This window comes from Bacidia gigantensis, assembly GCF_019456465.1.
Source record: "Bacidia gigantensis strain McMullin 20006 chromosome Unknown contig_246, whole genome shotgun sequence".
NCBI classification, from domain to species: Eukaryota; Fungi; Ascomycota; class Lecanoromycetes; order Lecanorales; family Ramalinaceae; genus Bacidia; species Bacidia gigantensis.
The window spans coordinates 1,460,541-1,485,495 of NW_025408602.1; the positions used below are offsets into that span (position 1 = coordinate 1,460,541).

Here is a 24,955-nt window from a genome sequence, read left to right on the forward strand (position 1 = left end):
AAAGACGATGCGATACCCACCGCAGTAAAGTTTTGTTGAATACATAGCTTCCATGAGTCACGTTCGTGGTCTTGCATTCCTATTTGCCGATAGACGTGTGAATATCATGCTCGTCACATATCACACGGTTCGCGACATACGGTGAACTGTATGTGTACCGCCTTCCCTCTTTTGGCACCATTGTCCACATACACGTATACCTCGGATATGGCCGTTGGGTGGAAGCAGCACCCGTCAATGTGAGCAAGAACCCTTTACTAGTAGACGCTCTGATACGTTTGAAGTGTGATCTTCTTTCCGGCTTGGCTTTTCCGTTGTGAACTACCATTCATTTCCTCTGGAAATCATAAGTCAGTTGGTCTGCAACAACGGATATGATCCTTTACTCCAATGAGTGCGGCTCTTCCTCAATATGCTGCAACCAACCTTGATCTAGGACCAATCACAGTCTAACAGCCCCTTCGCGGCTTTTGAAAGAGGTTGCTCCTGTTAATGCCTAGAAATGCAGCAGTGGCGGCTTCATCTAGCCGTTTAGGCTTCATGATGCCTCTTTTGTGTCCAATCTCTGATGCTTCTGAAAACCGACCCACAGCCTACGCCGTCGTCTAGAATCCGGACCCCTGCTTTGATCTGCCTCTGGCTGACCAAATTCTGCACGGGTTAGGTGAGGTACCAGATCGTTGGCAAGAAAAACAGTCAGGGCTACCCGAAACAGTTGCTAGGAGTAGAGCATCTCTTTTCTTAGGAGACCTAATAATAAGTTGCATTAATTCAGGCTATTACCCGCCCATAGATCCACCGTCAGAGGAGAATGATGAGCTGTAAGGCTTTCAGCAATTTGTCGACCCGAGGCCTTAAATAGTATCAACAGCGGCTCCCTACTACAATGGTCGAGAGCATTTTGCGAGCAAGAAAATTCTGGTATCAATGATTGGTTACACGCTTGATATGTAGTTCAAAGACCAATTGAACCTCGCCTTTAAACCTCCAACAAAAGAATGGTCTTACCGCGACGTAATATTGGATCATACTTCGATATTAGACCTATGAATGTCGGTAGGACTTGGAAGGGAAGCAATTTTCTCTCTGAAATTGAGCACCGTCAAAACCATCACACAATGCTGCTGGAATACTCAGCCTCCGTTGGATCATGTGAAGCACATCCCGTATGATTGAACGCCTGCGTCCAAATGCGTGGTTACGCAGATTTTGCCTTGACTTCTCGAATGCCTGCTTTTTTGGTCTAATGATTTCATTCTTGGTAAGTAAAGAATTCAAGTGGCGACCAGTAATCCAGTGCCTTGACTAGACCGCTTTAATTTCCCTTTGCTGTGTGATGCGGCTTTTATATAAGTAGGCAAAGGCACTCCATGAGAAGGTTTCTAAAGACTTATGACATATTGGTTTAGACCTTGTGATGTACTCGCTTCCTATAGACTGGCTCATACCAACGCCTATTTTCCTTGATCACGAGGGTTACAATTTCACAGATTCGTCATGGGCAGTGTTGGATTTTGAAATTCAGGATCCATTAACATAAGAACACGGCCAGATATATTGATCTCACGGCAGAGGAGGCCTCCTAATGTTATTCCCAGAAGAAAAGAGCAAATGATATGCGAGTCGCTCCAAAACAGCTCGTGCGTGTGATGTTGTCATGTATGTTCCGTATGCCAAAGGACTTTTTGGTAAAATTCACATACCCTCAACTTCACTTTCCTTCCTGTCTCTGGGGCATATTGTAAAGCGAGGATAGCTTGGGTCATGATCTTGATCGATTATATCAGAATAACCGCTTCTTATGGTTTTGAATGCTTGTGTCTGCCGTTGCCTCGAATTGCGCCGCATCCGGTTTCCTCAAAAAAGATTCGAAAAGCAACGCGGCAGCAACGCTTACATTCAGGCTATCAACATCAAATTGCCTCGCTCTAGATCCTTCGATACCAAGTTCAAAATCTGCGGTCTTTCGGATTCTGAACGGGAGACCCTCACCCTCGCTCCCTAAAACGAGGATGCAAGGATGGTTCAATAATGGTTTGCCCAACGTGGATGGTGTGAGTATTCTGGCCGGAGTCTTCTTCAGGCCGGACGGAGCATTGGCAGCATAGACCTTCCAGCCATTGCTTTTGCAGGCATTGAGGAATGCTATGGGATGGGCCACAGTCATGCTTGGTAAAAACTCAAATGTACCTGCTGACGCCTTCAGGGCGACAGTCGATATATCGGCGTGGTGGTGCGAGATAATCACGGCGTCGACACCTAAAAAGAAAGCCGATCGTACGATAGCACCAAGGTTGCCTGAATCAAGCTATCAGCGTTAGCAGTAAAGAATATAGGCAGTAAGCAGTCTCGCGTACAATTCCATCTAAGAAAGCCACGAAGGGGTAACGTGGAAAAGTTTTCGTGTGTTGTATCACAGAATTCACGCCATTAATCGCTTTCTCTTCCTGGGATTGGTGATCAAGCACGACGGCTAAGTCTCCTTGAAGGGCATTGACCGGTGCCAAAGCATTTATGGGCTGTTGTGGTATCGGGGAAGCTTCCAGAATGTATCCCTGCGAAGATGTTAATATATGCAGCAGAAGATAATCAACGAGAGATATGGAATGGGCGGGCCTTGCATTGTGAGGTCGGCCATGACTCAATCGATCCATCAACTTGACTTCATCATTTTTGAGTCCTTTGATTAACACGCGCTGATCACGTGCCTGCCTACGAATAATCGTCTCATTTTCTTGCGATTCTCGATTGCTGCCTTCGTAGATATAGAGTTTATAAAACTTTCGCCTCCTAGCTTGGAGGGCGGCTTTTACGACAGAGGTCCCGTAGAGAAACACTGAAGCCGGTGTTGTGTAAGGAATACTCTGAATAGACTCCGTTTGATCCCATTTACCATACTGAGTCTGTGGCCTTCTGCGCGAACGCTGTTCGGCGGGAAAGGGAGAGCGCCTCTTGTAGCCATTTGGCTGGCAGGAGTCACTTGGAGGTCCTGATGCAGCGAACTGGGTCTTTCTCAAAGAGCGATTGATTGCTGAATTCGTCGACAGAGGCCGTGCTTGAGAAGAAAGGCCATTGATTTTAGACCAATGATGAGAGCGCTTGAAGTAGCCTGAAAGCACAATGGTCATTACATGATTTTCAGGTCGCATGGAAGTTTGCTTGCTTTTGCATTGAACCGTTAAAGCTTACTAATCTTTGCCAAGCCTATAATCCAATTCGAGCCCTCAATTCATGATCGGATTGAAAGTCATGGACACGTAAAAGAAGGGCTGTCAGACTCTCTTTATTCTCGTGTTGCTTATGCCAACCGGGTCAATAATTCGCTGAGCAAATGTCTATGAGAGTCCCAGACTAATCTTCGGTGCAATAAAACCCGCTCATGTCCATGGATGGTTGCTTGCTCAAATAAAATATTGTTCGCCTTGTACTTCAAATACAGTGAGCTGAGTATGAAAGCTACAGAGCTCCAGGATGGACCGCGGTGTTCTTTGTATACTGTGTCTTGAAGCTATAGTACTGCGTGAAATACGCAATGGCTGAGATGATGAAGATCGAGAGGAAGGCAGTGGAGGAGGAAGAGAAGGCCTCATCGGACAACGATGTCCTAAGGGCGATGAACGAGCCAGCACTCAATGGGTCTGTCGTGAATGGCGAAAGAGATTTACACCATTCAGCATTGTCGAAGGAGCGACAGTCATTACCCATGTATCAAGGCATTCAAATACAGAATGGTCTTGGCCACAGTGACCAGCCTGGTGGGAGCAAAGAGCACAATGAACAGTCGCAAGAAAGGCACAAAATTGATTCAGTAGAAGAGCAAACTCTTTTGGCATCGGGGTCATTGAGGCAGCCTCCACAAGCACCAAAAGTGCGAGATGTTGCTGAGACTCCGCCGCCTCGACCAAGTGTACAATTCAGTCCTAGACCACCAACCGTGGATGTTAGCCAGAATCGCCATATTCGGAACTCCTCGGTAGCCATTGAAGAAGACGATTCTAATAACAAGGACGGTTGGGGAGGATCATTATTGAGCAGATTGAAAGCCTTAACAACGTCCCCGAACGGTCAATCTCACACCCGATCCTTGAGTAGTACAGCCATCAATAGAGAGGCCGATGGCAAAATGCACACGTCTCGGTCTCCTGTTAAGATGGAAAAGGGCCTTCAACCTGATCGATATCCCATTGGCAATGAGGATGGTGATGCAGACGTAGAAGAAAGTGAGGGAGAAGGATTTCCGGAGGCTCGCAGCGCACAGCAACATGCTCTCCGATTCAAAGGGAGGCGGACGGGCGATGGGTCTGCAAATGAAAGTTCGCAAACAGCTCCGTCGACTCCCAATCTACGTCCGAAAAGAGATCGGCCTAAAGTTCAGACAAGCATTTCTGCCAACCCCAATGACGAATCCCGTCCGACCTTCATACCGCGACGTGCTACTATGAGTGACATTCAAGATGATGAACGCCACGGCATTTCCGAAGACGAGGGTAGACAGCGTCTCTCTCGACAAAGTCCGTGGCGTAAAGGCAGCGCATGGATCAACAATGCTCGTGGTAATGAACAATCAACGAATCGCAGGCAGAATGAACGTGCAGAATCAGAGGAGCGACGTCCGCATACCTTGAGACGCCTTACGGGGTTTGGCTCTACTACAGAGAGCCCAGCTGGATCATCGTTTTCACCCTGGCGGCTACACCGAGGGGAGAGAGCAACGAATCTTAGTTCAGCCAGATGGCAGCGCGTAAAGGCAGGTCTGAAGATGTTAGCCCAACGAAGAAAGGCTGAACATGGTGGTATCGATCAAACAAAATCTGCAGAACTGCTTGCTGAGCTGACTGCAGGTGCACCGGCGGTCCTCATTCTTGCCAGTATGTTTCAGCGCGACGAGCATGGAAACAAGCGGATACCTATACTTTTAGAACAGCTTAAGGTTCGGGTCACAGATCGTGGTCAAGTAGATTCAAAATCTGGCGATCGTCATATTTCGTTTCGTATCGAGCTCGAATATGGAAATGGCCTCACCAGAATGAGATGGGTGATCCATCGACTTTTGAGAGAGTTCGCAGCTCTACACGCAAAGTACAAGGTTCAAATCAGTGCACAGAAGTACATTCAGTTGAGAGGCGATGAGCGCACTAAATTACCTCGTTTCCCTAGAATTCTGATGCCATATGCTAAGTCACTCGGATTCACGGGTCTCGATAGTGAATCAGAAGAGGATGGAGAAAATGATGCCGAGGCACCAGAAGCGAATACTGGCGATGCGAGTGTTAAGCAGCGACAAAAGCAAATCAAGGGTAAAAAGGATAGAAAGCCCCGGCCAACCCTTGCGCACCGTCGAAAGTCAAGCGTGGTCTCTATGGCCGGAGATGCTGCAGCACAAGCTCGCAGGGAAGCATTGCCAGAACGTCAGCGTAAAAGCATTGAGATTTACTTGCAGCAGATGATAAGGTATCTTATCTTCCGGCCAGAATGCAACCGTTTATGCAAATTTCTAGAGCTTTCAGCACTCGGTGTGCGACTTGCTGCTGAAGGGAGCTATCATGGTAAAGAAGGCTTGCTTACCTTGAAGTCCGGAAAAGGGGTTGATTTCAGACGTGCATGGAGCACTCCCAACCCCCTGCTGTTTGTCGATCGCCACAGACCTAAATGGTTTGTTGTTCGCCATAGCTATGTGGTCTGTGTCGATTCTCCGGAAGCCATGAACATCTACGATGTCTTTCTTGTAGACTCCAATTTCCGAGTTTCAGCCAAGCGACGACGACTGAGGGATCAACAGAAAGCCAAAGATATGGCAAGGGCCGCGAAAGAATCCGCGGCTCACCCGCAACATCATCAGTTGAAGCTCTACAATTCAGAGCGGCAGATCAAATTGCTGGCTAGAAGCGAAAGAATGCTGAACGAGTTTCAAGAATCGATCCTATATATGTGCACAACTTCTCCGTGGTCAAAACCCAAAAGATTCGACAGTTTTGCGCCCATCCGCTCGAATTGTTTTGCTCAATGGCTTGTGGATGGCAGAGATTACATGTGGAATGTTTCCCGAGCGATTAGCATGGCCAAAGATGTGGTATACATCCATGATTGGTGGTTGAGCCCTGAACTTTACATGCGGCGACCTGCCGCCATCAGTCAGAAATGGAGGCTTGATCGTCTGCTGCAGCGTAAGGCAAGAGAGGGCGTCAAGATTTTCGTGCTAATGTACCGCAACATCAACTCTGCTATTCCAATCGACTCAGAGTACTCGAAATTCTCTCTTCTTGATCTACATCCCAACATCTTTGTACAACGCTCTCCGAATCAATTTCGACAAAATACTTTCTTCTGGGCACACCACGAGAAGCTTTGTTTGATCGATCACATGGTTGCTTTTGTGGGTGGGATTGATCTGTGTTTTGGCAGGTGGGACACGCCGCAGCATACGGTTGCGGACGACAAGCTCACAGGCTTCGAACCATCCGATGAACCCAAGGACGCCGATCATTGTCAGTTATGGCCTGGTAAGGATTATTCAAATCCGCGGGTACAGGATTTCTACGCTTTGGACAAGCCGTACGAAGAGATGTATGATCGATCACGAGTGCCTCGTATGCCGTGGCATGACATTCATATGCAAATTGTAGGACAACCGGCGCGCGACCTGACACGACACTTCGTGCAGCGATGGAACTACATTCTTCGCCAACGAAAGCCTACTCGACCAACACCTTTTCTTCTACCTCCGCCAGACTTCGACACCCCCGATCTCCGGGCTGTCGGGTTAGAGGGCACTTGCGAAATACAAATTCTCCGCTCAGCTTGTGAATGGTCGCTTGGAACCCCCGGCCTGACGGAGCATAGCATCATGAATGCTTACATCAAGCTCATAGAACAATCTGAGCACTTCGTGTATATCGAGAACCAATTCTTCATCAGCAGCTGCGAGGTTGAAGGTACTAGAATGGAGAACAAGATCGGAGACGCACTTGTTGAACGTATTATCCGTGCGGCGCAATATGGCGAGCGATGGCGGGCTGTCATAGTCATTCCATTGATGCCAGGCTTCCAGAACACTGTAGATAATCAAGATGGCAGCAGTATCAGACTCATTATGCAGTGTCAATTCCGTAGCATATGCCGCGGTGAGGCCTCAATCTTTGGCCGCGTCCGAGCCGCAGGCTTCGAGCCTGAAGATTATATTCAGTTCTACAGCCTTCGCTCGTGGGGCAAGATTGGGCCTCAAAAGCAACTTGTGACTGAGCAGCTCTATATTCACGCTAAATGTATGATTGTCGATGACAGGATTGCCATCATTGGTTCCGCAAATATCAACGAGCGTTCAATGCTTGGCTCTCGGGACTCGGAATGCGCTGCGGTGGTTCGTGATACTGATATGCTCAATTCTACTATGGATGGTGAACCCTATCTTGTTGGCCGCTTTGCTCATACTCTACGCGTACGCCTTATGCGGGAGCATTTGGGTATTGATGTCGATGAAGTCATGGAAGAGGAACAACGAGCAAATGAGACAGAACACGGCAGAGATGATGGGCAAACTAGCGATGACGCTGCTACTGAGCCTTCAGACGAAGAGTCCAAGCGTAAAGCTTGGGAATCTATGCACCGTAGACAAGACGAGATGCTTCTCAGATCTGAGCAGATCTCAAGTTTCAACCATGATATCGATTGGGAGCAATCCGAAAACCCAAATTTAAAAACTAAGAGGAAATTAACGGAGGATCCAAGGGTCACCCACAATGAAGTGCATAGGAAATCGGTGGATGGTGACGGTACTGACGCAATGAAGCGAGAGGAGCGAGCAGGAAATCGAAAACGCCGAGACTCCAGCCTCCGACAGACGACGGGTGGCAGCAAAGAAATTTTGGCCAGCCTCGAGGGCTCGGATACTCCAACTAAAAGGCTTAATCTGCAATCACCTCATCCTAAGCATGCTGACGAGTTAGCCGCTAACGTAGACCTACCTCCCGACTTTCTGTTGGAAAAGAGTGCTAGTCTCGGGGACCTCTCTGGAAGCTCACTCCCTCCTTTACCGACAACCGACGACACAGACATAGGGGGCCCTCGAGGGAAGCAGTCCGCGGTCAGAATATACTTGATATGTTTTATCCCAGTATATCGGACCTTAAACAACCATCAGTTGACAAGGATTGTATGCGTGATCCTCTTATCGACGAGTATTATCTCGATACTTGGCATGCCGTCGCTGAAAACAACACCAAGATCTACAGGAATGTGTTCCGTTGTATGCCTGACAACGAAGTCAAAACCTGGAAGGAATACAAAGAGTATGCCTCCTACACTGAACGATTCTCACAAGCACAAGGGGGAGGTAAGCTCTCTGAGCGCGTGAAGAGGGAGAATATCTCATCGAGCAGTGGGCCACCTGGCACATCATCTACAGCTGACAAGCTCAAGTTACTTGGCTCAATTGGAGAGAAAGCCGGCCAACTAGACGGCCAAGTGGAATCTTTTGGCCAGAAACTTCGCCACAGTCTGGGATACAAAGACCCAGAGAAATACCCAATGGGCCGAGTCGAGGAATGGGCAGAAGAAGCCAACAAAGCACAAGCAGAGCGACATGAACGCGAGGACATGGAGCATGAGAAACGAGCGAAGCGGGAACAAAGGGGAGAAATGAACAGCGAGAAAGCTTTCAATTCAAATGATGCTAGACAACCCGGCTCGTCTGCAATCCCTAACATTGACGGTACAGAACACCTCCCGGTCTCGAAACCGGCCTCTCCACCTTCCATAACTTACTCGGATGCGCTGAATCGCAATGCTTCAACTCAAAAGCGGAGAAGGCGAGCAACAACCAGAAGTTCGAGGAGGGAATTTCGTGCGAGTGACGATGTCATCGGAAAGGACGACGCGGAAGAGCTGATGCATATGCTGCGGGGACATTTGGTGCTGTGGCCGTACGATTGGCTGGTTAAAGAGGAACAGGGTGGGAACTGGCTTTACAGCATTGACGCCCTGGCACCTCTGGAGATTTAGTAAGTAAACCCTCGCGTCTTGGTCAACTGTGGAAGGACCCAATACTGACAACGAGACAGCGATTAATCTAATTAGTCTCTTCTTGGGATAGCGAGGCGTTCAGGATGGTGGGTAGACATGAGCGTTCTAGCTGATTGATTTTGGGAAGCATTCATCCGTAGGACCAGCTTCAAGAAGGTTGGCGCGTTCCATCACCCTTTCTCCCTTACAGATATTATACATCAGACGGTAATCTCAAATGGCGACAATATTTGTCGATTCTGTGATTATCCACTCTCCTTTCCCAACTTAGCCACTACGCTCACGAACTCCTCCGCATTCAAGGTCTCAGTGCTCCCATATACCACCCGTCTCCTAATCCCACTCTGCCCCTGCTGCGCGCTCGTCCTCTTCGCCCAATCTTGCAAATTTCCATACTCATCCATACTTCCCCCGCCGACGGTGAAAACAATCGCCTCACTGAAACCCTGCCTTCTTTGCCCAAACGTTGCATTTGTACCTGGAATGGGTGCACCAAACGCCCCAGGGGCAGATTGCTGGCGCGAAGATTGCGAACCAGGCATTGTGCCCCTAGCGTCCTTTGAGCGCGGATCGAAGTAGAGATAATCTTCCGTCTTCGCTATAGCAGAAGAGGAGGCTGAGGCTGGATCCATCAGTGATTCGACTATTTTAGTAATTGTGATGTCTTTGTTTGCTGGGAGGAAATTTTTAACGCCGGAGACTAGACTGTCGAGATTGACGCCCAAACCTCCACCTAACCGATCGGTGAGTTTGTTTGAGATGGAAGAGAAGCCACGAAAAAGGTCCGTTGAGGGTTGAGATGGTTGAGTTGGGGCAGCGGTAGTCATCATTGTCATTCGCGTTTCATCACGGACCCGTTTGACGTACGCAAGGGCTGTAGTATCTACTCCAGCATTTGCGAGGGCGGCCTCAAATCGCTCCATCTCAGAGCGGGCAATCTCTTGCTCTGTGCTCAAGAACCAGATAACAAAGAGTCTTAGCTTGTCGAGTGGTTCTTTGCCCTTGTCTATCGCGCTGAGGAGATCAAGAATTTGGGCTTTGGTTTGCTTCGTGATGTTTTCTTCGATTTGGAAGAAGTTGTCGAGCTGCCGGTCTTTGATACCTTGTAGCAAGGTGGTGGCAATATTCATGTGCATGTCAAGAACTGCTTTTCTCTCGCGGAGTTCAGGTAGAAGGGTGATTGCGGATTTGAGGTGTTGGGCGGAGGAGCCTGACTCATTTAAATCCTCAATGGAATTGACTCCGGTCTTCCTTGTGATCTCATTGGCATCATCTTTGTACTTGGTCAATTCGTTGTCAATATCCTCAGCGACCTGGGGAAAGGGGACGCCAGCGTTCCTTGACCAGAAGAAGTCGTTCGAGGTAAGATCGTATGATCGTTTAACTTTGCCTTTCCCAGTGTTGTCGCCATCTACTAATGTTTCCATAGTGATTCTGTTCAGTCGCATTTTCAGCACGTCGTGCACAAGTGATTGGTAGGTCCACGAATGGGACAGCATGGGTATCAAATCTACATTTCTGTCCACTATGACCAGCACAGGCCTTGAAGACAACGCTGAGCCCGCGGCTGCCCGTTGGGCGGGATTAGAGAAGAGATTGTCCTTTGAATTCAGTATGTGGTCGCGAAGTTTGCGGTCTAGTTTCGCAGCTATCATCTCAGCTGGACCGCCTTTTGGCGATCGAATGATAGGTATCGAACCTGTCTTTTGTCAGTGCCAAAGCAGAAATGGACATCAAAGACACGCACCCATAGTGACCACTACGCTGAACAGACCGCTTACTGTCCGATCTATCACTGCATCTATCTCTTCATCCTTGGTGTTTGCACTGTTCAGTGCCCAATAAACGTCCTTCCCCATACCCAGACTGAAAAAGTCCGGCTCGCTGACTATGAAGTTCAGGTACTGGTCGTACATCTGTGCAATCCCTTCCGCCGTGCCATTGTCTGCGATCTCCGTTGCAAAGTCCTCCATTAACGGGCGGGGAATGGATGAAAGGAAGTTTATGTATGCATCTGAGTATAGGTTCTTTACAATATCACCGTTGATGTGATGCAAATTACCAACAGTTGGCTCGAGTAGGTATAAGACAGGTACATCGGGTATAGGATGCCTTTGAGAGTTGATATTACTGCGAATTGTCAGCAAGAATGCCACCCAGACGCTCAGACCATGTTTTGCGGTAAACCCACAGATGTATTGTTATGCCCCACGAGCGTAGATCATTCACTCTGAGAACGCTACTTATGACATCTCTCCCTAAGTCGTCAAATACCAAGACTTTCCATATCGGGTCTCCATCGGAGTTGAGAATTGGCGAGGCGTGCGGTACCACGCCGTTGGCGCTGGGACCATCGTGGTGGTCTGTAGATTCGGGCGAAGGAGCATGATTGAAGTTGAGTACTTTCTGAAGGCAAGCTTTGAAAAGTCAACATCAAAGCTCCATTCATCATTGCCTAACTGGCGGCCTACCTACTTGCCTGTCACGGAGTGTCTGCTGAGGTGAGGCCATGCTGAAAGGGACTTCAAAGGCTTAAACAAATACGACCTAGCATGTTGTGACGAGAAATCATCCTTATAAAGCTGTTGGTAGACAACGTGCCATGTCAATTAAGAAGACGCGAATTCTCAACGACATGTCCTTTGATAGAAATTTATGTTGCAGGCTAAAAGGGAGCCCTTGGACGGGTAAAGACAGCGTAATATTCATACTGCCACTGTATACTCCAGAATACTTGCAAATCTTCCGAGCTCCTAGCGCGACATTTCCTCAACCGTCGCAAAGAAATTTGTCTTCACGTCCACTTTTCCCTCATCAACAACTAACTCCACCACGTCTCAAGTACGACTAGATGAAGTTCCCTTCATCATGATACTGACAATAGCTTGATTGAGCCTCTTGTAAAGTGTTTTGAGGAGGGGCAGCGGTCGTGGTTGGACAGAGAGGTGCGGTGAGGTAATCAGGCCCGAAGACGTACAGAGCATTGCTGGACTCTCACGCAAGCTGCAAAACTCGCAGACGCATTTGTTTTCTAAAAGCTCCAAGCGTATAAACGCCGTGGTACCTTGAAGTACAGCGGTATAAGGCAGCGGAGCTGCTAGAATCGTACATGCGTCCTACAGAGGTGACCATCACGTTCCCGGTGTCAGTTTGTACGGTTTTGCTAGTCCTACGGTAATCTACGGCCGGTCCGAGCAACATCCTTCACAGATCCACCGTCGTCACGTCCGCTCTGATACAAGTGGACAGTCGGTGTCGAGCCTGCATCTCTCAGGAGTGTTTGGGTGGCGGCCTGTTCTGGACTAGCGTGAAGCTGGGGTCACTAGGCAAAGGCAGTAACTTAGGGCTCTTGTAAGGCTGAACCACAAAGATGGATAATGCACCAGCGACCCAATATAATGTGGGACACGGGCAGAATAATCCCCCAAATTATCAATACAACAATACTCAGAGCGATCCCTTCAATTCTTTCATTCACACCGAAGATGACGGCGCTTTTGATAACACTTGGCAAGCCCCTGACTTTTCCGCACATCAACAGCCTAGTCAGGCCTTCGACCAAAACAGTCAGCAATGGCCGCACAACGCATATCAACCACCGGAACCAAACTACTTACCTATGCCGCAGTTCAATGTCGATCAAAGATATTCAAACCCTGCTTCCAATTATCAGTATCCCGAATTCAACTCGAACCCTTCTCCACAATTCGCCTCCAGAGACTCTCTGGAGCAATCCGTGTACCAGCGTACTGCAGATTTCAATCCCAACGCTTTAAGCAACGAGACTCCATATCGTTTCAGTGGTCCCCCGGAATTCGAACAGAGTAGCCAGACGATCTCGCCTGCGGCAATCGAAAGTTATCCCAACATATCAAATGCCTCACTTGACACGAGCCGCAACGTAAGTCTTCCCATGTCATCATCAATCGTAATAGTATTTGAATCCTAAGTCATGTAGGGTCAGCCTTCTGACTCGTTCGCCGCGTCACATGGTCAAGCCCAATATGCTGACCCTCGCAAAACCCCAATGCCTATGTCTCTCAGTATTCAGGATTGGCGACAGCTGGCAGGAAGATCTGTTAAATCTATTGATCGTCCTGGTTTGCATATTAAGCCAACAAATCAGTATGCAAGCGTCACACAGTCCAAGAGATTCGACGGATTCATATTTGTGGGGAGTAATGCTCTAGTCGTAAACATCAGCAAAGGTAGATCTTCAATGACTCAATTCTCACTAGAAGCTGTAGAAGCTCACAGATCTGCAGCGACTGTGCCCCGCTACAAGAGGAAAAAGTCACGAAATGAAACAATGCGCCTACTTCAAAACGGTAACAAACCTTTGTCCAGTTGGCATAAGCAATTGCTGATGTGCCAAACAGAGAAAGGAGACGGACCTTGGCACCCGGACCGTGAGCCACTTGTGAAGAAACTAAAAATAGCAGCCAAAAAGCAGGTTGGACCCAAACCTGCTGGTTCCTCTACCCAAAGTCGAAGTCCTTCTTCGACCGAGTCCTCAGACTCAGACTCGGATGACTCTTCCGGGAGCAACAGCGACTCAGAAGTTGAGAAAGAACCCGATGAACCTTCGCCTTTGCCGTCAACCAAGCCCACAGATCCAAGCAAAGCCGTAGAGTATGACCTTATCAAAGCCATCTGGGCTAAGCGTTCTGCTGTGCTCTCCAGTCCTGTGGTCCGAACTGCCTTGGCCGAGACGTGGGAGATTTTTAAAGGCATTCGTGACAAATGGAAATCTAAAAGCACTAACTTACAGCAAGCCATTGACAAGAAAGATCAGGCCACCGAGAAGGCTTTCGAGCGTCGCGTAGCAGAGCAAAGACGCCTATTGGAGTCTTGTATACATCTGACTCTAAAGCATGGACATCCTAGTATCGTCGATAAGTAAGTCTCTTTCTTCTTAGTTTTCTCCGCGCAGTCAGCCTACAGCCATACGATTAAATGTAGGGATGTGTAGTGTTTTTTCTTACTCTATGTGAACTTTGCCCAAACAAGCAGTATACCCGTAGTGTGCTTCTTGATCTTGTAAACGGGTCCTTGCTCAGAACAGCCGAGCAAATGCATCTCTTAAGATGGGATGGTCGATTCGGGCTTGGCATACTCAATTTTGAGGAAAGCTAGAATAGATGGCGATTAAGTACTAGGCAAAATACATTCATTCGTGGCGTTGCGAGCAAGCAAACACAGGTGTTGCATGAGCAATAAACTGATTTATCATAGGCTTGGCGAAAACCCCGTGCTCTTAGTGATTTTCTATCAATTTCTAGCGGATCGATTCAAGTACGGCGAGTACACCGGAAGTTTCATTGCGGCCATTCTCCAAGTGAGTGACGAACATACGTCTGATCGAAAAGTCGAAGCTAACATAACTCAGTTAATGGTGCGCTGCTCTAATATCGACAATTCACTTCTGGAGCAAACAAAGGTCGACAAGATCCTACAAAGACTGTTCAAACGGGGAGACGAGCAAGGGAAGTCGCTGACGCAGAAAGTGCTCCAAAATGCCAAACTTGCAGACAAGAAATCTACTTCAATATCTCAAATCAATGGCGCCCCAAGGAAAACTTCTGATGCGTCTAAGACTTCTGATATCGTTTTCAAGAAGGACCGTCAGAATGATACCAAAAAGATGGCAACAGATCTCAACCACAAAGGTCCGAACGGTGTTTCATCAACCAAAGAAAGAGCTTCTTCAGAGGACGCCAAGTCTAGCTCAAAGACGAAGCCTGATGCAGTCGATTCGAAGACCAAGGTTGTCAACGTAGCTGCGAAGCCTTCGGGATTCTTCTCAAGCTTAAAGTCTGCGTCCAAGCGTCCTGGCACTTCCACCAAGTCAGAAGATGGAGGTACAGGGTAAGACGTTATACTTGCATTTCTCGGATCTCTAGCTAACTGGTTGCAGCACTACGCGCGAAAGAAAGGTAGAAATTCCATCTGCAGCGGCGTCAAAGCCAGCCTTTTCTTTTGCTGCTACAATGGCAGGCTTAGCGAAGCAAAAGGAGGAGCCTCCTGTCAAGACAGAGGAGACTCGGAAGCCTGAAACTGCTGAGGAGCGGAGAAAGCGTCTCCGCAAAGAGCAAAGGCGAAAGCTCCGAGTTTCCTTCAAAGGTGATGATGAACTGGTCTCTGTGCGGACTTTCGAACATGATCCGGACGAAGAGATCGGCCACGATCAAAGTCAGGTCCGGGACGTTCTCGACAGCAAGGGAGAGGGGCAAATGCTGAAGATGCACAAAGACCTTGAATTAGATGATGATGAAGATTATGAACCACCAGATGAGATTCTTCCAGAGCTTTCGGATTGGACAACGCCTCTCGCCACTAATTTTAGCGGTATTGATGAATCTGAATCCTCACGGAACTTTGCCAGTCGGGGCGGAAGAAATAATGCTGAGAGCCCCGAGCGCGAAGCTCAGAAAACACGGGAACATGAGACGCTCATGGCGATATATACATCCGCATCGGATATGCCTCTCACACCCCGTGAACCAGTTGATCCATATGTTGGGGACTACAACCCAGAGCAGATATTTGGTCAGCCAGAGGGTATCATCAAGGTTTGTCGTGTACGATTCATCAAGCGAAAGAGCCTACTAATCTCTCTTTAGACCCGCGAATCTGAATATCGTGCTCGAAGGGATGCTCAACCGATACAACACGCGGCTGTGGCTCCGCAAACTCCTGACATATCAGCAATCCTTCAAATGTTCAACAATCCCAAGCCGCAGCACCAGCAACCTCGGCCACAAATGCAGCAAACTCCAGATCCATCAAATCCTCTCGCGGCGCTTCTTGCTAACATGTCCAATAACAATCAAGCCGCCCAGGTGACCGCACCCCCTCCGGCAGCAGCTCCATTTAATTTGCAAGGTGCTTTAGCAGCGATCAATCAGCCACAGCAACATAATTATCAAGCACCACCTGCTTTTGGAGCACCACAGGCTAACCCAGTCCCTAATCTCCAAGCTATTCTCTCGCAGATCGGTAACCAGGGCAGTGCGCCGCAAGCACCACCTATGCACAATTACGGTTACAATACCAGCCAGGAGTCTTACCCCATGAACGAAGATCGTAAACGCCAGCTCGAGAACGACGAGAATGAGTACGGGAGGAAGAAAGCACGGGGAGGGAAGCCCTTTACAGGTGTACCCTATCAAATGTGCAAGTTCTTCCAGGAGGGAAAGTGTCGCAAAGGGGAAGAGTGTACGTTCTTGCATTAGGCCATTATTGGGTTGGCTTCTTGGCTTTGTAAATATTATTGTGAACTTGCAAGCGATGAAAAGGTCTGATATCACATGCCTAGCTCCTTACCTTCAGTAGCCGTGTTGACTGATGGGGAGGATTTGTGTTAAGTACGATATCATTGAAAGAGCTCCATGACTGGACCTACAGAAATTAAACATGACGCGGATTGGCCAATGCTTTATGCCTTCCAATCCATGATATTGAATCTCAAAGTACGCAAAGCTGCGGAACCCCAGGCTTCATTCAGGCTACTAATGCTTAGCAACTGCTACTTTGGAGGCCTCAAACCAGCAATTTTGCCTCAAGCTTGGAAATGATGTCCGATCTACGAGGTTCGAATTAGTTTGAAAAAGGCGACGAATTAGCTCTTGCTGTCGGTCTTTCCTAATCTATACATTAGAAGTCACTTTTTGCTAGGTTTTCAGAGCCTCGAAAGTGGCTCTGAAGAATTCAAATAAAATTATCGTGAAAGTGAGGCCTAAGAATATGTCTTGCATTCTCCTGACAAAAGTGTAGATGAACCTGGTGATAGTGTGCTGTCATGCGATATGGAGTGGCGAAGTAGATCCGAAAAATGAAGATGAATGGTAAGATACAGTATGCTGTCGAGTCAGTGTCTTTGTCGAGCATCTGACCTGTTGTTTATAAAAGGACAATCGAGTCGTTTCAAGCCGGCGAAACGACAACTTTCATTAAGCATGTCGAGACAGGATTGGAAGTCTTGAAGCAAGATGATAAGGCTCTGTTGTTCTTTTCTGGGTGTGTTTGTTGATCAAAAAATCTACGTATTCGAAGAACCTTGTTTGACCTCGTTCATCTGCCAGGGCAGCGACGAAAACAGATAGAACACGACTTTCCGAAGCAGAATCTTACAAGGTAAAATGAGCTGCTCAAAAAGTACAGAATCACAGTGCTCAAGCCTACCAACCAGGCACTAGCGAAACATCTCTTGGGTTCTTCATCTCCCTACTACGCAGACCGTATGTTCACCGACACATATGCCACAGATTCCTACCAGAATGTGCTTCTTTCTCTCATCTCATTTCGAAAACAAACTTCAAAGTACCCCGCCCATATAACAATCATTTCCCATGACTTCAAGAAAAGCAGATTCCTGGACCTCCATCTCAAAGCTATCAAATGGCCCAGAGAGCGGGTGTCGTATATAGGTATTGACCCACCAGAAGAAATCAGCTCGAGAGGGGAATTAGATATCAATGAGGCAGAGGCTGTTGGCGCGTGGGAGAGGGATCTGTATGGTGTTGGCACGGAGCTGGCGGGGAAAAGGCGGAAAAGGGGATGGAAGGATGATCTGGTTAGCCAGTTGTGTGCAGAAGGGGGTGGCAATGCTTTGGAGGTGGAGGTCTGTAAGCTGTTGGGTTGGGGAGGGGGCAGAGACGGGACAATGGTATTTCCAGAGACATTACCTTGGGAAAAGATGGCTAGAGAGTGAGACTCTCCTCTGAGCTTCATTGAGTAGCGACGCCCTCGGGTCACTTTACTAAGTCAAGCTCAACGCCTTGAGAGAATTGCGAACAAATGCCTGAAGAAAGGTAATGCTTCAACCCAAACAGACGACGAAAATTAGGCCTCTTCATCAGTGTAAAAAAGCAGTTTGAGGCACTCCTGCCTCTCTAAACATCCAACAAGAGCATTCGAAAGGTTTCATCCACTCTTTGCACATGTCCAGCGGCGCATTCTAGCAACTTGTCACCTATTCACACCCTCTCACTAATCCAAATTGCCCCCTTACACCCACTCCTAATAACCCTGTTCAGTAATTGGTACGGCCTCGCCTGCTTCGCCCCTTCCCCCACTGCCTCATCCAAATGCTCCAACTCCTCATCCCTAATCCTCTTCAACGTCCCTACCAACTCCCTCACCTCCTCCCCAACCTCCTCCCCCCTCTCTTCTGCCTCCCTAACCCACTGCAGCAAAATCCTCACCTGCCCATTATAATGCCCTCCAATCTCCGTCTCCACTGCCTCCGTGCACGCCATCGCTGCCTCCCTCCCCATCAGCCCCGTGACCCAGCCAAGCGTGGACGCTGCCGCCGTCCAGATAGGGTACATGACTGTGGGCCGGATTCGGTGCTGGGAGAGCATATGATTGAAGGTCGCGAAGTGGGAGGCTTCTTGGGAGTACATGTGTTGCATGAGGGTGCGGAGATGGGGGTGGGCGCGGAGCAGGGGAGGGGTCTGGTGGGTGTAGATTAGGGTGGCGGCGAGCTCACCGGCTTGGTTCACTCGGAAGGCGGAGTCAAGGTATTCGCGTTGAGTGCGGGTGAGAGAGAGCGGCTTCTTAGTGGTCTTTGGATCTTGAGAGGGGGATGATTGGGCGGACGAAGCTGTGTGGGACGCATGTCTTCGGCTTGAGAGGGGGATTTGTGAGAAGCTGGGGAGCAGGAAATCGAGGACTGGGCGTTGAATATGGAGTATGGACTGAGCATTTACACGAACACTTGCTATGGCTGACATTCTGCTGATCTCACGGGTTGAGAATGGTTGGGTGAGCTAAAGTCGAATACCTTATGATGATTCAGTTCAAGCTGTTGCTGGAGAGGTCGCTGAATTCGGCAAGTCCTGCCGACGGATTTACCGGAATTCAAGCCTTCTATGAGTACTTGCGGCCACGAATTGACGATACTGTCTCGCTAGTTGTCGCTTATGGACAAGGATAAAGACAAGCATGAGGGCGCCCAGAAGCTATGCTTCGTGACTATCGGAGCCACAGCTGCTTTCGATGCTCTCATCAATGCAGTCCTTGAGCCGTCCTTCCTCCAAAGTCTCGAGGAGCTGCAATACACACATCTACGACTACAGCACGGCATCAGCGGCGCGAAGCTTCTGGATACGAAGCTGTCTCAGCTCAGCGTAGGAGACGATGGGAAATCTGCCGTTGAGATATCCGGCTTCGATTTCAAGATGCAAGGTCTACGCCCAGATATGGCTGCCGCCCGAAATGGTGTGGTGATCAGTCATGCCGGCTCTGGCTCTGTGCTCGACGCCTTGAGGGTAAACGTGCCCCTCGTTCTGGTTCCGAATAAGACACTGCTCGATAATCATCAAGAAGAGTTGGCTGAAGAGATGGCTGCGCAAGGATACGCCGTTCACGGTAGGATTGAAGATCTGACGAAAGCACTAAAGAGGGCGGAAATTTTGAGAAAGAAGATGCAGGCGTGGCCGCCCAGAAGTGCCAAGGCTGATGATAAGGGTTTAATTGGAGTTATGAATCAGGAGTTGGGATTTGTAAATTCCGGGTGATTGGCTAAGGGGAGTGAAGAAGGCTACGATTTCGTTTTGGATACATGACGCATCTCGGTGAGGTTTCGTCTATGTGTTGGTTTTCTATAAAGGGATACCTTTCAGAAGCTGCTGGCCATGTACGCCGCTTCCAAGTAAAAATCGAGACTCAACCTCCGTTGGGTATTTCTATTTGAAGACAGGCTTGCCTCGCAGTACGTGTTCCATGTTGCCAGATTATTCCTGTGATACTCGTCGCTGAAGACATGGTTTCACCTCTCAGGTCGAGTTTGAGTCAGTCCTATTTCCAAGATCTCAATCAGCTCGTCTAATCTCTCGATGGCTAAATTGGTGTGCCGATGCTCTTTCAAGTCTTCGTTGTCTTTGTTAGCAAGCAAAACAGTAGCCGCGCCAGCTTTAAAGCTAGCCGTCATGTCATCAATTGAGTCTCCAACCTAAGAAAGCACAATCAATGGTAAGATCTTGTTTTGAGCAGGAGAATGAGAAATAGCTACCATTATGAGGCTCTGCCCTTGAGCGTCCAGCTCCCAAGCCTTCGCTATGTACAGTATACCTGCTGGATTGGGCTTTGGTGGCCGAAAGTCACGAGTCACGATCGGGAAGAACGTCTTTCCTGGCAGAAATTTTTGAAGAAGGTGCAGGACAGGACCACTGATCAAAAAGAAGAGTTATTCACTTGGGGGTATTTCCCTGGATCCTCAGTGCGTAATTGTCGTACTTGAATCTTACATTGCGAATTAGAGACAGGACTTACTCAAAGTTCCGCGTGCACAGTCCCATTCTGACATGTCTTCTCTCAAGATAGTCAATCAACTCCATCAGTCCTGGCTGAGGCTCTTGATGTATCATAGCTTGAGACTCGATCGCACGGATGGCAGCTTGTGCCTCTGATTGTGCTGGCTGAGGAAGCGAGTAAATATGATCTAGGATATCTGTTGATTTTGGGATATTGAGCGCTGCTCTGACCAATTATCAACAACCGTGTGTTGAACAAGTGGTCATGGAATGTAATGGGCAATTTGGCATCTACCGGATGAGTGCCACACGTACCTCATTTCCGAGAACATATAAGACTGGGGTTTGCTGGTGTGGAGAAAGATTTAGATATGATGGCGACCACACAAAAGAGAAGAAGCATAAGACTGAGAACAAATTCACCAATATGAAGCAAATCTTTCTTCAAAGGAGACACAAACACAGTGAAAATATTGGTAGATGTTAGACATGTGGCCAGCAAATCCGTACGCTCTTCATTTTCATGCATGACAAGGGAAAAACAAGATCTTGTTTCCACGTACCACAGCGTTCCATCCACGTCAAAAACAATGCCTCTGAGCAATGGTGCTTTGTGCGGATTTCCTCTTGTAGGATCCAAGGGCGCGAACTGTTTGAGCATTTTTGAGGATTGTATTGTTCTTGCACGAGTGCTGAGGTATCTATGCATGTTCAGATGCCATTGATTTAGATATCGTTTGGACAATTGATTGAAAAGGTGCGTAATATTCGTTGTAACACATAGTCAGAAAGACGCACGTCACTTTTAGGGGCACCTAGCTGGGTTCGTGACTGTCATAATCGTCATCATAATATCTTTCGAAATGAAGGGGCACGTTTCATTACAAGCTCGTAAGCTACTATAGTTACATTTCATTCATCTAATGCACGCTGCCCAGCGCCTATGCCCCAGACCGTTCATATTCTTGAAAACGAGCTTGGCCAGCCTGGCCACGAAAGTTGACAGACCGCCCAATGATGCAAGCAAGCCCTAAAAACCAGCACAAATGGATATTCTATCTTCTTTTGCCCTTTGCTTTTGCCTTTTGAGCCGAACCGTTCGCCGAAACACTACCAGCCCTGGATGACTGGTTCGATGAGGCTTTGCTCCCTTTAATGCCATCAAGCTGTTTATTCTGAACTGGTATTAGTATCTACCCTCAAATTAAGGATTGTATGACATACCTTGACAGGACCCTTTGTCTTCTTCTTTGTAGGTGCAACGCTGTCCTCGTCTTCCGAGACCTCGTCTCTTGCTCTGCTCTTACCAGCAACTCCATTAGGCTCAAACTCCCGAGCAACGGTAGTCAACAGGGTAGTACATCTACGACTGATCTCCAATGGCGTCCGGCTGAGGAAGAACCAATCGAAGCGGAACAATGGACTATCGCGGACCTCGTCACGAATCTTCTCGTAGATCCCCTCCGAATCAATCCCATATCGATCCAGCATGACGAGGAGAAAGCGATCTTCCTCTTCGGTGTAGACCTTTTTGTTAGTGGTTGAGACCGAGTAATTCAGTTTTAGTTGCTGTAAGGGCACCCGATACATTTCCATTTTCTTCCGCAGTAACTTTCTCTGCTGATGAACCCTCTGCCTCTTATCTTCTCCTTGCTCAATCGTGTTGATGTATTTTTGGTGGTCATGAATCTCTCTGTATTTCTGCCAAAATACGAGGGCATACTCTTTGATCTCTTTGGCGTTTTTGCCATCCACTTCTTCAGCAATTCCTTCATAGGCTTTGCGACCCGACTTGGCAGAACCGTTAACGAACTGTTGGAAGTCTCGCCGATTCCAGTCGCCAAAACCCAATTCGGTCATTCGCTCTTTCTTGGCCGTTTCCTCTTCTGTGAGTGGTTGAGCCTCGTCGATTTCTCGTTGTTCTAGCTCACGTTCAGCCTCCTTTTCTTCCTCAGTCATCTCCTCCGAATCAGGCAAGGGCACTTTATAGCCAATCTCCTTGCGATACCAGGCCGTCTCACGATCCTGTAAATCCCGAAGCTCTGACGGGAAAAACTGGTAATCGTGCGCTGCAACTTGTTTCGGCGCACGGGGAGCTTTGGGTTTAGTATCAGCCGTTCTGCCTCCCGTTGCTAATGCTTGTCGGTAGTACTTGTCCATTGAATATGATTGCTCCTTGCGCTCTCGCTTTGACGGATTAATCCAACTCATGCCTATATCTTTCTTTCGAGTGGCAGTAAAGTCCTGGCCGTTCCATTCGTAAGCGTTGTCCGAATTAAACGTTTGCAATTCATCAATGCCAAGCTTTTCGTAGCGAGCATTGAGTGCTTTCGTCTTCTCTTCGCCCTCTGCTAGAATCTTGTCTATGTCGTCTTCGGTTAAATTTGAGTTGTTCTCTAATGCCCCCGTAGCCCCTTGGGCTCCGAACATGTCACTCGCTCCGTGCTGGATCATGTTCACAAGCTCATCCTTATTGGCAGCCGCTTTTGCTGCTGTCTGAGCTCGACCTTGTTGAATCACAAGCTGATCAAGACGAAGTTTTTGTGCTGCTCGTTCAAGAACCTTCTCTTCGATGGCTTTCTCGGTTACAAGCCTAAAAACTCGTACTTGCTTTTTCTGCCCAATTCGATGAGCGCGGTCCATGGCTTGCAGATCTGCCTGTGGATTCCAGTCGCTGTCGAAAAGAATTACCACATCAGCGCTGGTAAGATTGATGCCTAGGCCACCAGCGCGAGTTGTGAGCAAAAAGACAAATTTTTCCGAGCCGGGTCGATTGTAATCGTCTATGCTGGCAATACGGTCCTCATGAGCGGTCGATCCATCGATTCTACAGTACTTGTGTTCGCGGAAAACACAGTAATCCTCTAATATGTCGAGCACTCGACTCATTTGAGAGAAGATGAGGATCCTGCTTCCTTGCTTCTTCATACGAACAAGAATCTTGTCAAGCATGACCATTTTTCCTGCATTGTCAATCAAATGCTCGTCAGTGGTGTAGGGTGGACCAGGCTCAGCGCCCTCGAAAAGATACGGGTGATTACAACATTTCCGTAACTGCATCACGATATTGAGAAGTCGTGTCTTGGACTCTTTCTTACCCGCGGCATTGTTCACAGCATCTATGTCTTTTTCAAGAATCTTGCGATACCATTTGACCTGCATTTCGGACATGCCGATGTAAAGGTTGCATTCCTTCTTTGGCAAGAGACTCTTCTCGACGTCGCTCTTGACCCTCCGCAAGACGAAGGGTCTCAAGACCTTATGTAATTGTTGAATAATAGTGTCTTGATCAGCATCTTGTGAAGAAAACCACTGGTCAAACGCCTCTGAGTCGCCAAACACATCCGGAAGTAAGAAGTTTAAGAGCGCCCATAGCTCGTGCAAGTTGTTTTGAAGAGGTGTTCCGGTGATGAGCAACCTGTTGCGAGAGTTGAAAAGGCGGATGACTTGAGCTAGGGAAGACTCTTCGTTCTTGATCCTGTGCGCCTCGTCGACAATGATGTATTCCCAGGCGAACTTCTTCAGATGTGTCTTTTCCCTTAGAATCATCTCATAACTGGTGACACAGACATCAAACTTCTCGTCGACAAGTCGTTCATTGATCAGCTGATGTCGTTCATCCTTAGCTCCCTGTAGGATGAGCACATCGACCTCCGGGGTCCACATGGTGAACTCGCGTTTCCAATTATCAAGCGTCGACTTAGGTACCATGATCAAGTGTGGCCCAGTGGTGCCGCAAATATGCCTGAGGTAACCCAAGAAGGCTATGGTCTGCAGGGTCTTTCCCAAACCCATTTCGTCTGCTAGAATGCCCGAAATACCATTTTCATGTAAAGATATGAGCCAGTTCAAGCCAGCGACCTGATAATCCCGCATCTCACCATTTTGGATAAAGGCTGGAGAGTCTCTGAAAACCGTCTCTGCTTGGCCTCCTCGCTTCTCGTCTTTGAGCAACTCCGCATCCTCTTCTGCTTCAGTTCTTCGACCTCGAGCAGCTGCAGCCCCGCCAGTTCTTGCGCGGCCCCGCTTGCTTTTTTGTGTGTCTTCATCATTCTGACGGTCGATTGTCTGCATGATCTCCTTGATGCGGGGATTTGGGCTGGAGTCAATGAAATGCCGGAAGAGATCTGTCAATCCTAGCAAATACCGAAATCTTCGAATGGTATCGTCTTCCTGTAAATCCAAGTTTCAGTCTCACAGCGCCCTGTAGCAGAAATAACAAACGTACCTTGGAGACATCTAAACGGTTGTGTTTTTTGCCAAAGATACTCTTTCGTAAATGCGCAGCCTCTATTCTCCGCTTTCGTCCATCAGGCTGCAAGGCATCCCCTGCAATACTGCTGGCGGTGGTGTTCGCATTCGTATCAGAATCCGAATAATCTGGGGTCTCCATCATGCTGTCGTCGGCATGACCATTGGTTCGACCATTTGACCCATCCCCAGGGTCATGCATTGACGTGTCTGATGGGCTTGTGGCGTTGGAGTTGGCCTTGGACGCCTTGTTGGAGGGAGCCATCCTCCGACCCATCGAATCTGGAGACCCTTCCCTTTTAGGCAATTTGAATACACAGACAATTTGATATTGGGCTTGTCGCGTGAAAGCGGACGCGTCGAGAGGGGTTCGAGCAAGAAGAAGATGTGGAGGGTGGATGATTGACGGTGTTGCAGAGGGTGAAAGG

At 48.3% G+C, this 24,955-nt stretch overlaps 7 protein-coding genes across 7 annotated transcripts; 4 read left to right on the forward strand and 3 right to left on the reverse strand.

The window, feature by feature from the left end:
- Positions 1–1,783: 1,783 nt before the first annotated feature.
- On the reverse strand, positions 1,784–3,128 carry KY384_006091 (uncharacterized protein; the record flags this gene model as incomplete). The annotated part of the gene is made up of 2 exons (XM_044814587.1): positions 1,784–2,308; positions 2,358–3,128. 2 exons carry the CDS (start codon positions 3,126–3,128, stop codon positions 1,784–1,786), a joined length of 1,296 nt encoding a protein of 431 aa, XP_044668737.1.
- Positions 3,129–3,532: 404 nt separating this feature from the next.
- Positions 3,533–8,997, forward strand: KY384_006092 (uncharacterized protein; the record flags this gene model as incomplete). Its single annotated transcript, XM_044814588.1, has 2 exons — positions 3,533–8,110; positions 8,176–8,997. 2 exons carry the CDS (start codon positions 3,533–3,535, stop codon positions 8,995–8,997), a joined length of 5,400 nt encoding a protein of 1,799 aa, XP_044668738.1.
- Positions 8,998–9,263: 266 nt separating this feature from the next.
- Positions 9,264–11,529, reverse strand: KY384_006093 (uncharacterized protein; the record flags this gene model as incomplete). Its single annotated transcript, XM_044814589.1, has 4 exons — positions 9,264–10,717; positions 10,766–11,148; positions 11,210–11,435; positions 11,490–11,529. The coding sequence occupies 4 exons, from the start codon at positions 11,527–11,529 to the stop codon at positions 9,264–9,266; spliced, it is 2,103 nt and encodes a 700-aa protein (XP_044668739.1).
- Positions 11,530–12,388: 859 nt separating this feature from the next.
- KY384_006094 (uncharacterized protein) lies at positions 12,389–16,626 on the forward strand (the record flags this gene model as incomplete). The annotated part of the gene is made up of 6 exons (XM_044814590.1): positions 12,389–12,919; positions 13,082–13,917; positions 14,254–14,886; positions 14,936–15,590; positions 15,642–16,236; positions 16,541–16,626. 6 exons carry the CDS (start codon positions 12,389–12,391, stop codon positions 16,624–16,626), a joined length of 3,336 nt encoding a protein of 1,111 aa, XP_044668740.1.
- Positions 16,627–16,852: 226 nt separating this feature from the next.
- Positions 16,853–17,731, forward strand: KY384_006095 (uncharacterized protein; the record flags this gene model as incomplete). Its single annotated transcript, XM_044814591.1, has 3 exons — positions 16,853–16,887; positions 17,074–17,154; positions 17,182–17,731. 3 exons carry the CDS (start codon positions 16,853–16,855, stop codon positions 17,729–17,731), a joined length of 666 nt encoding a protein of 221 aa, XP_044668741.1.
- A 505-nt stretch (positions 17,732–18,236) lies between these two features.
- KY384_006096 (uncharacterized protein) lies at positions 18,237–19,541 on the forward strand (the record flags this gene model as incomplete). The annotated part of the gene is made up of 2 exons (XM_044814592.1): positions 18,237–18,479; positions 18,936–19,541. The coding sequence occupies 2 exons, from the start codon at positions 18,237–18,239 to the stop codon at positions 19,539–19,541; spliced, it is 849 nt and encodes a 282-aa protein (XP_044668742.1).
- A 1,790-nt stretch (positions 19,542–21,331) lies between these two features.
- KY384_006097 (uncharacterized protein) lies at positions 21,332–24,792 on the reverse strand (the record flags this gene model as incomplete). Its single annotated transcript, XM_044814593.1, has 3 exons — positions 21,332–21,451; positions 21,501–24,449; positions 24,505–24,792. 3 exons carry the CDS (start codon positions 24,790–24,792, stop codon positions 21,332–21,334), a joined length of 3,357 nt encoding a protein of 1,118 aa, XP_044668743.1.
- Positions 24,793–24,955: the final 163 nt, after the last annotated feature.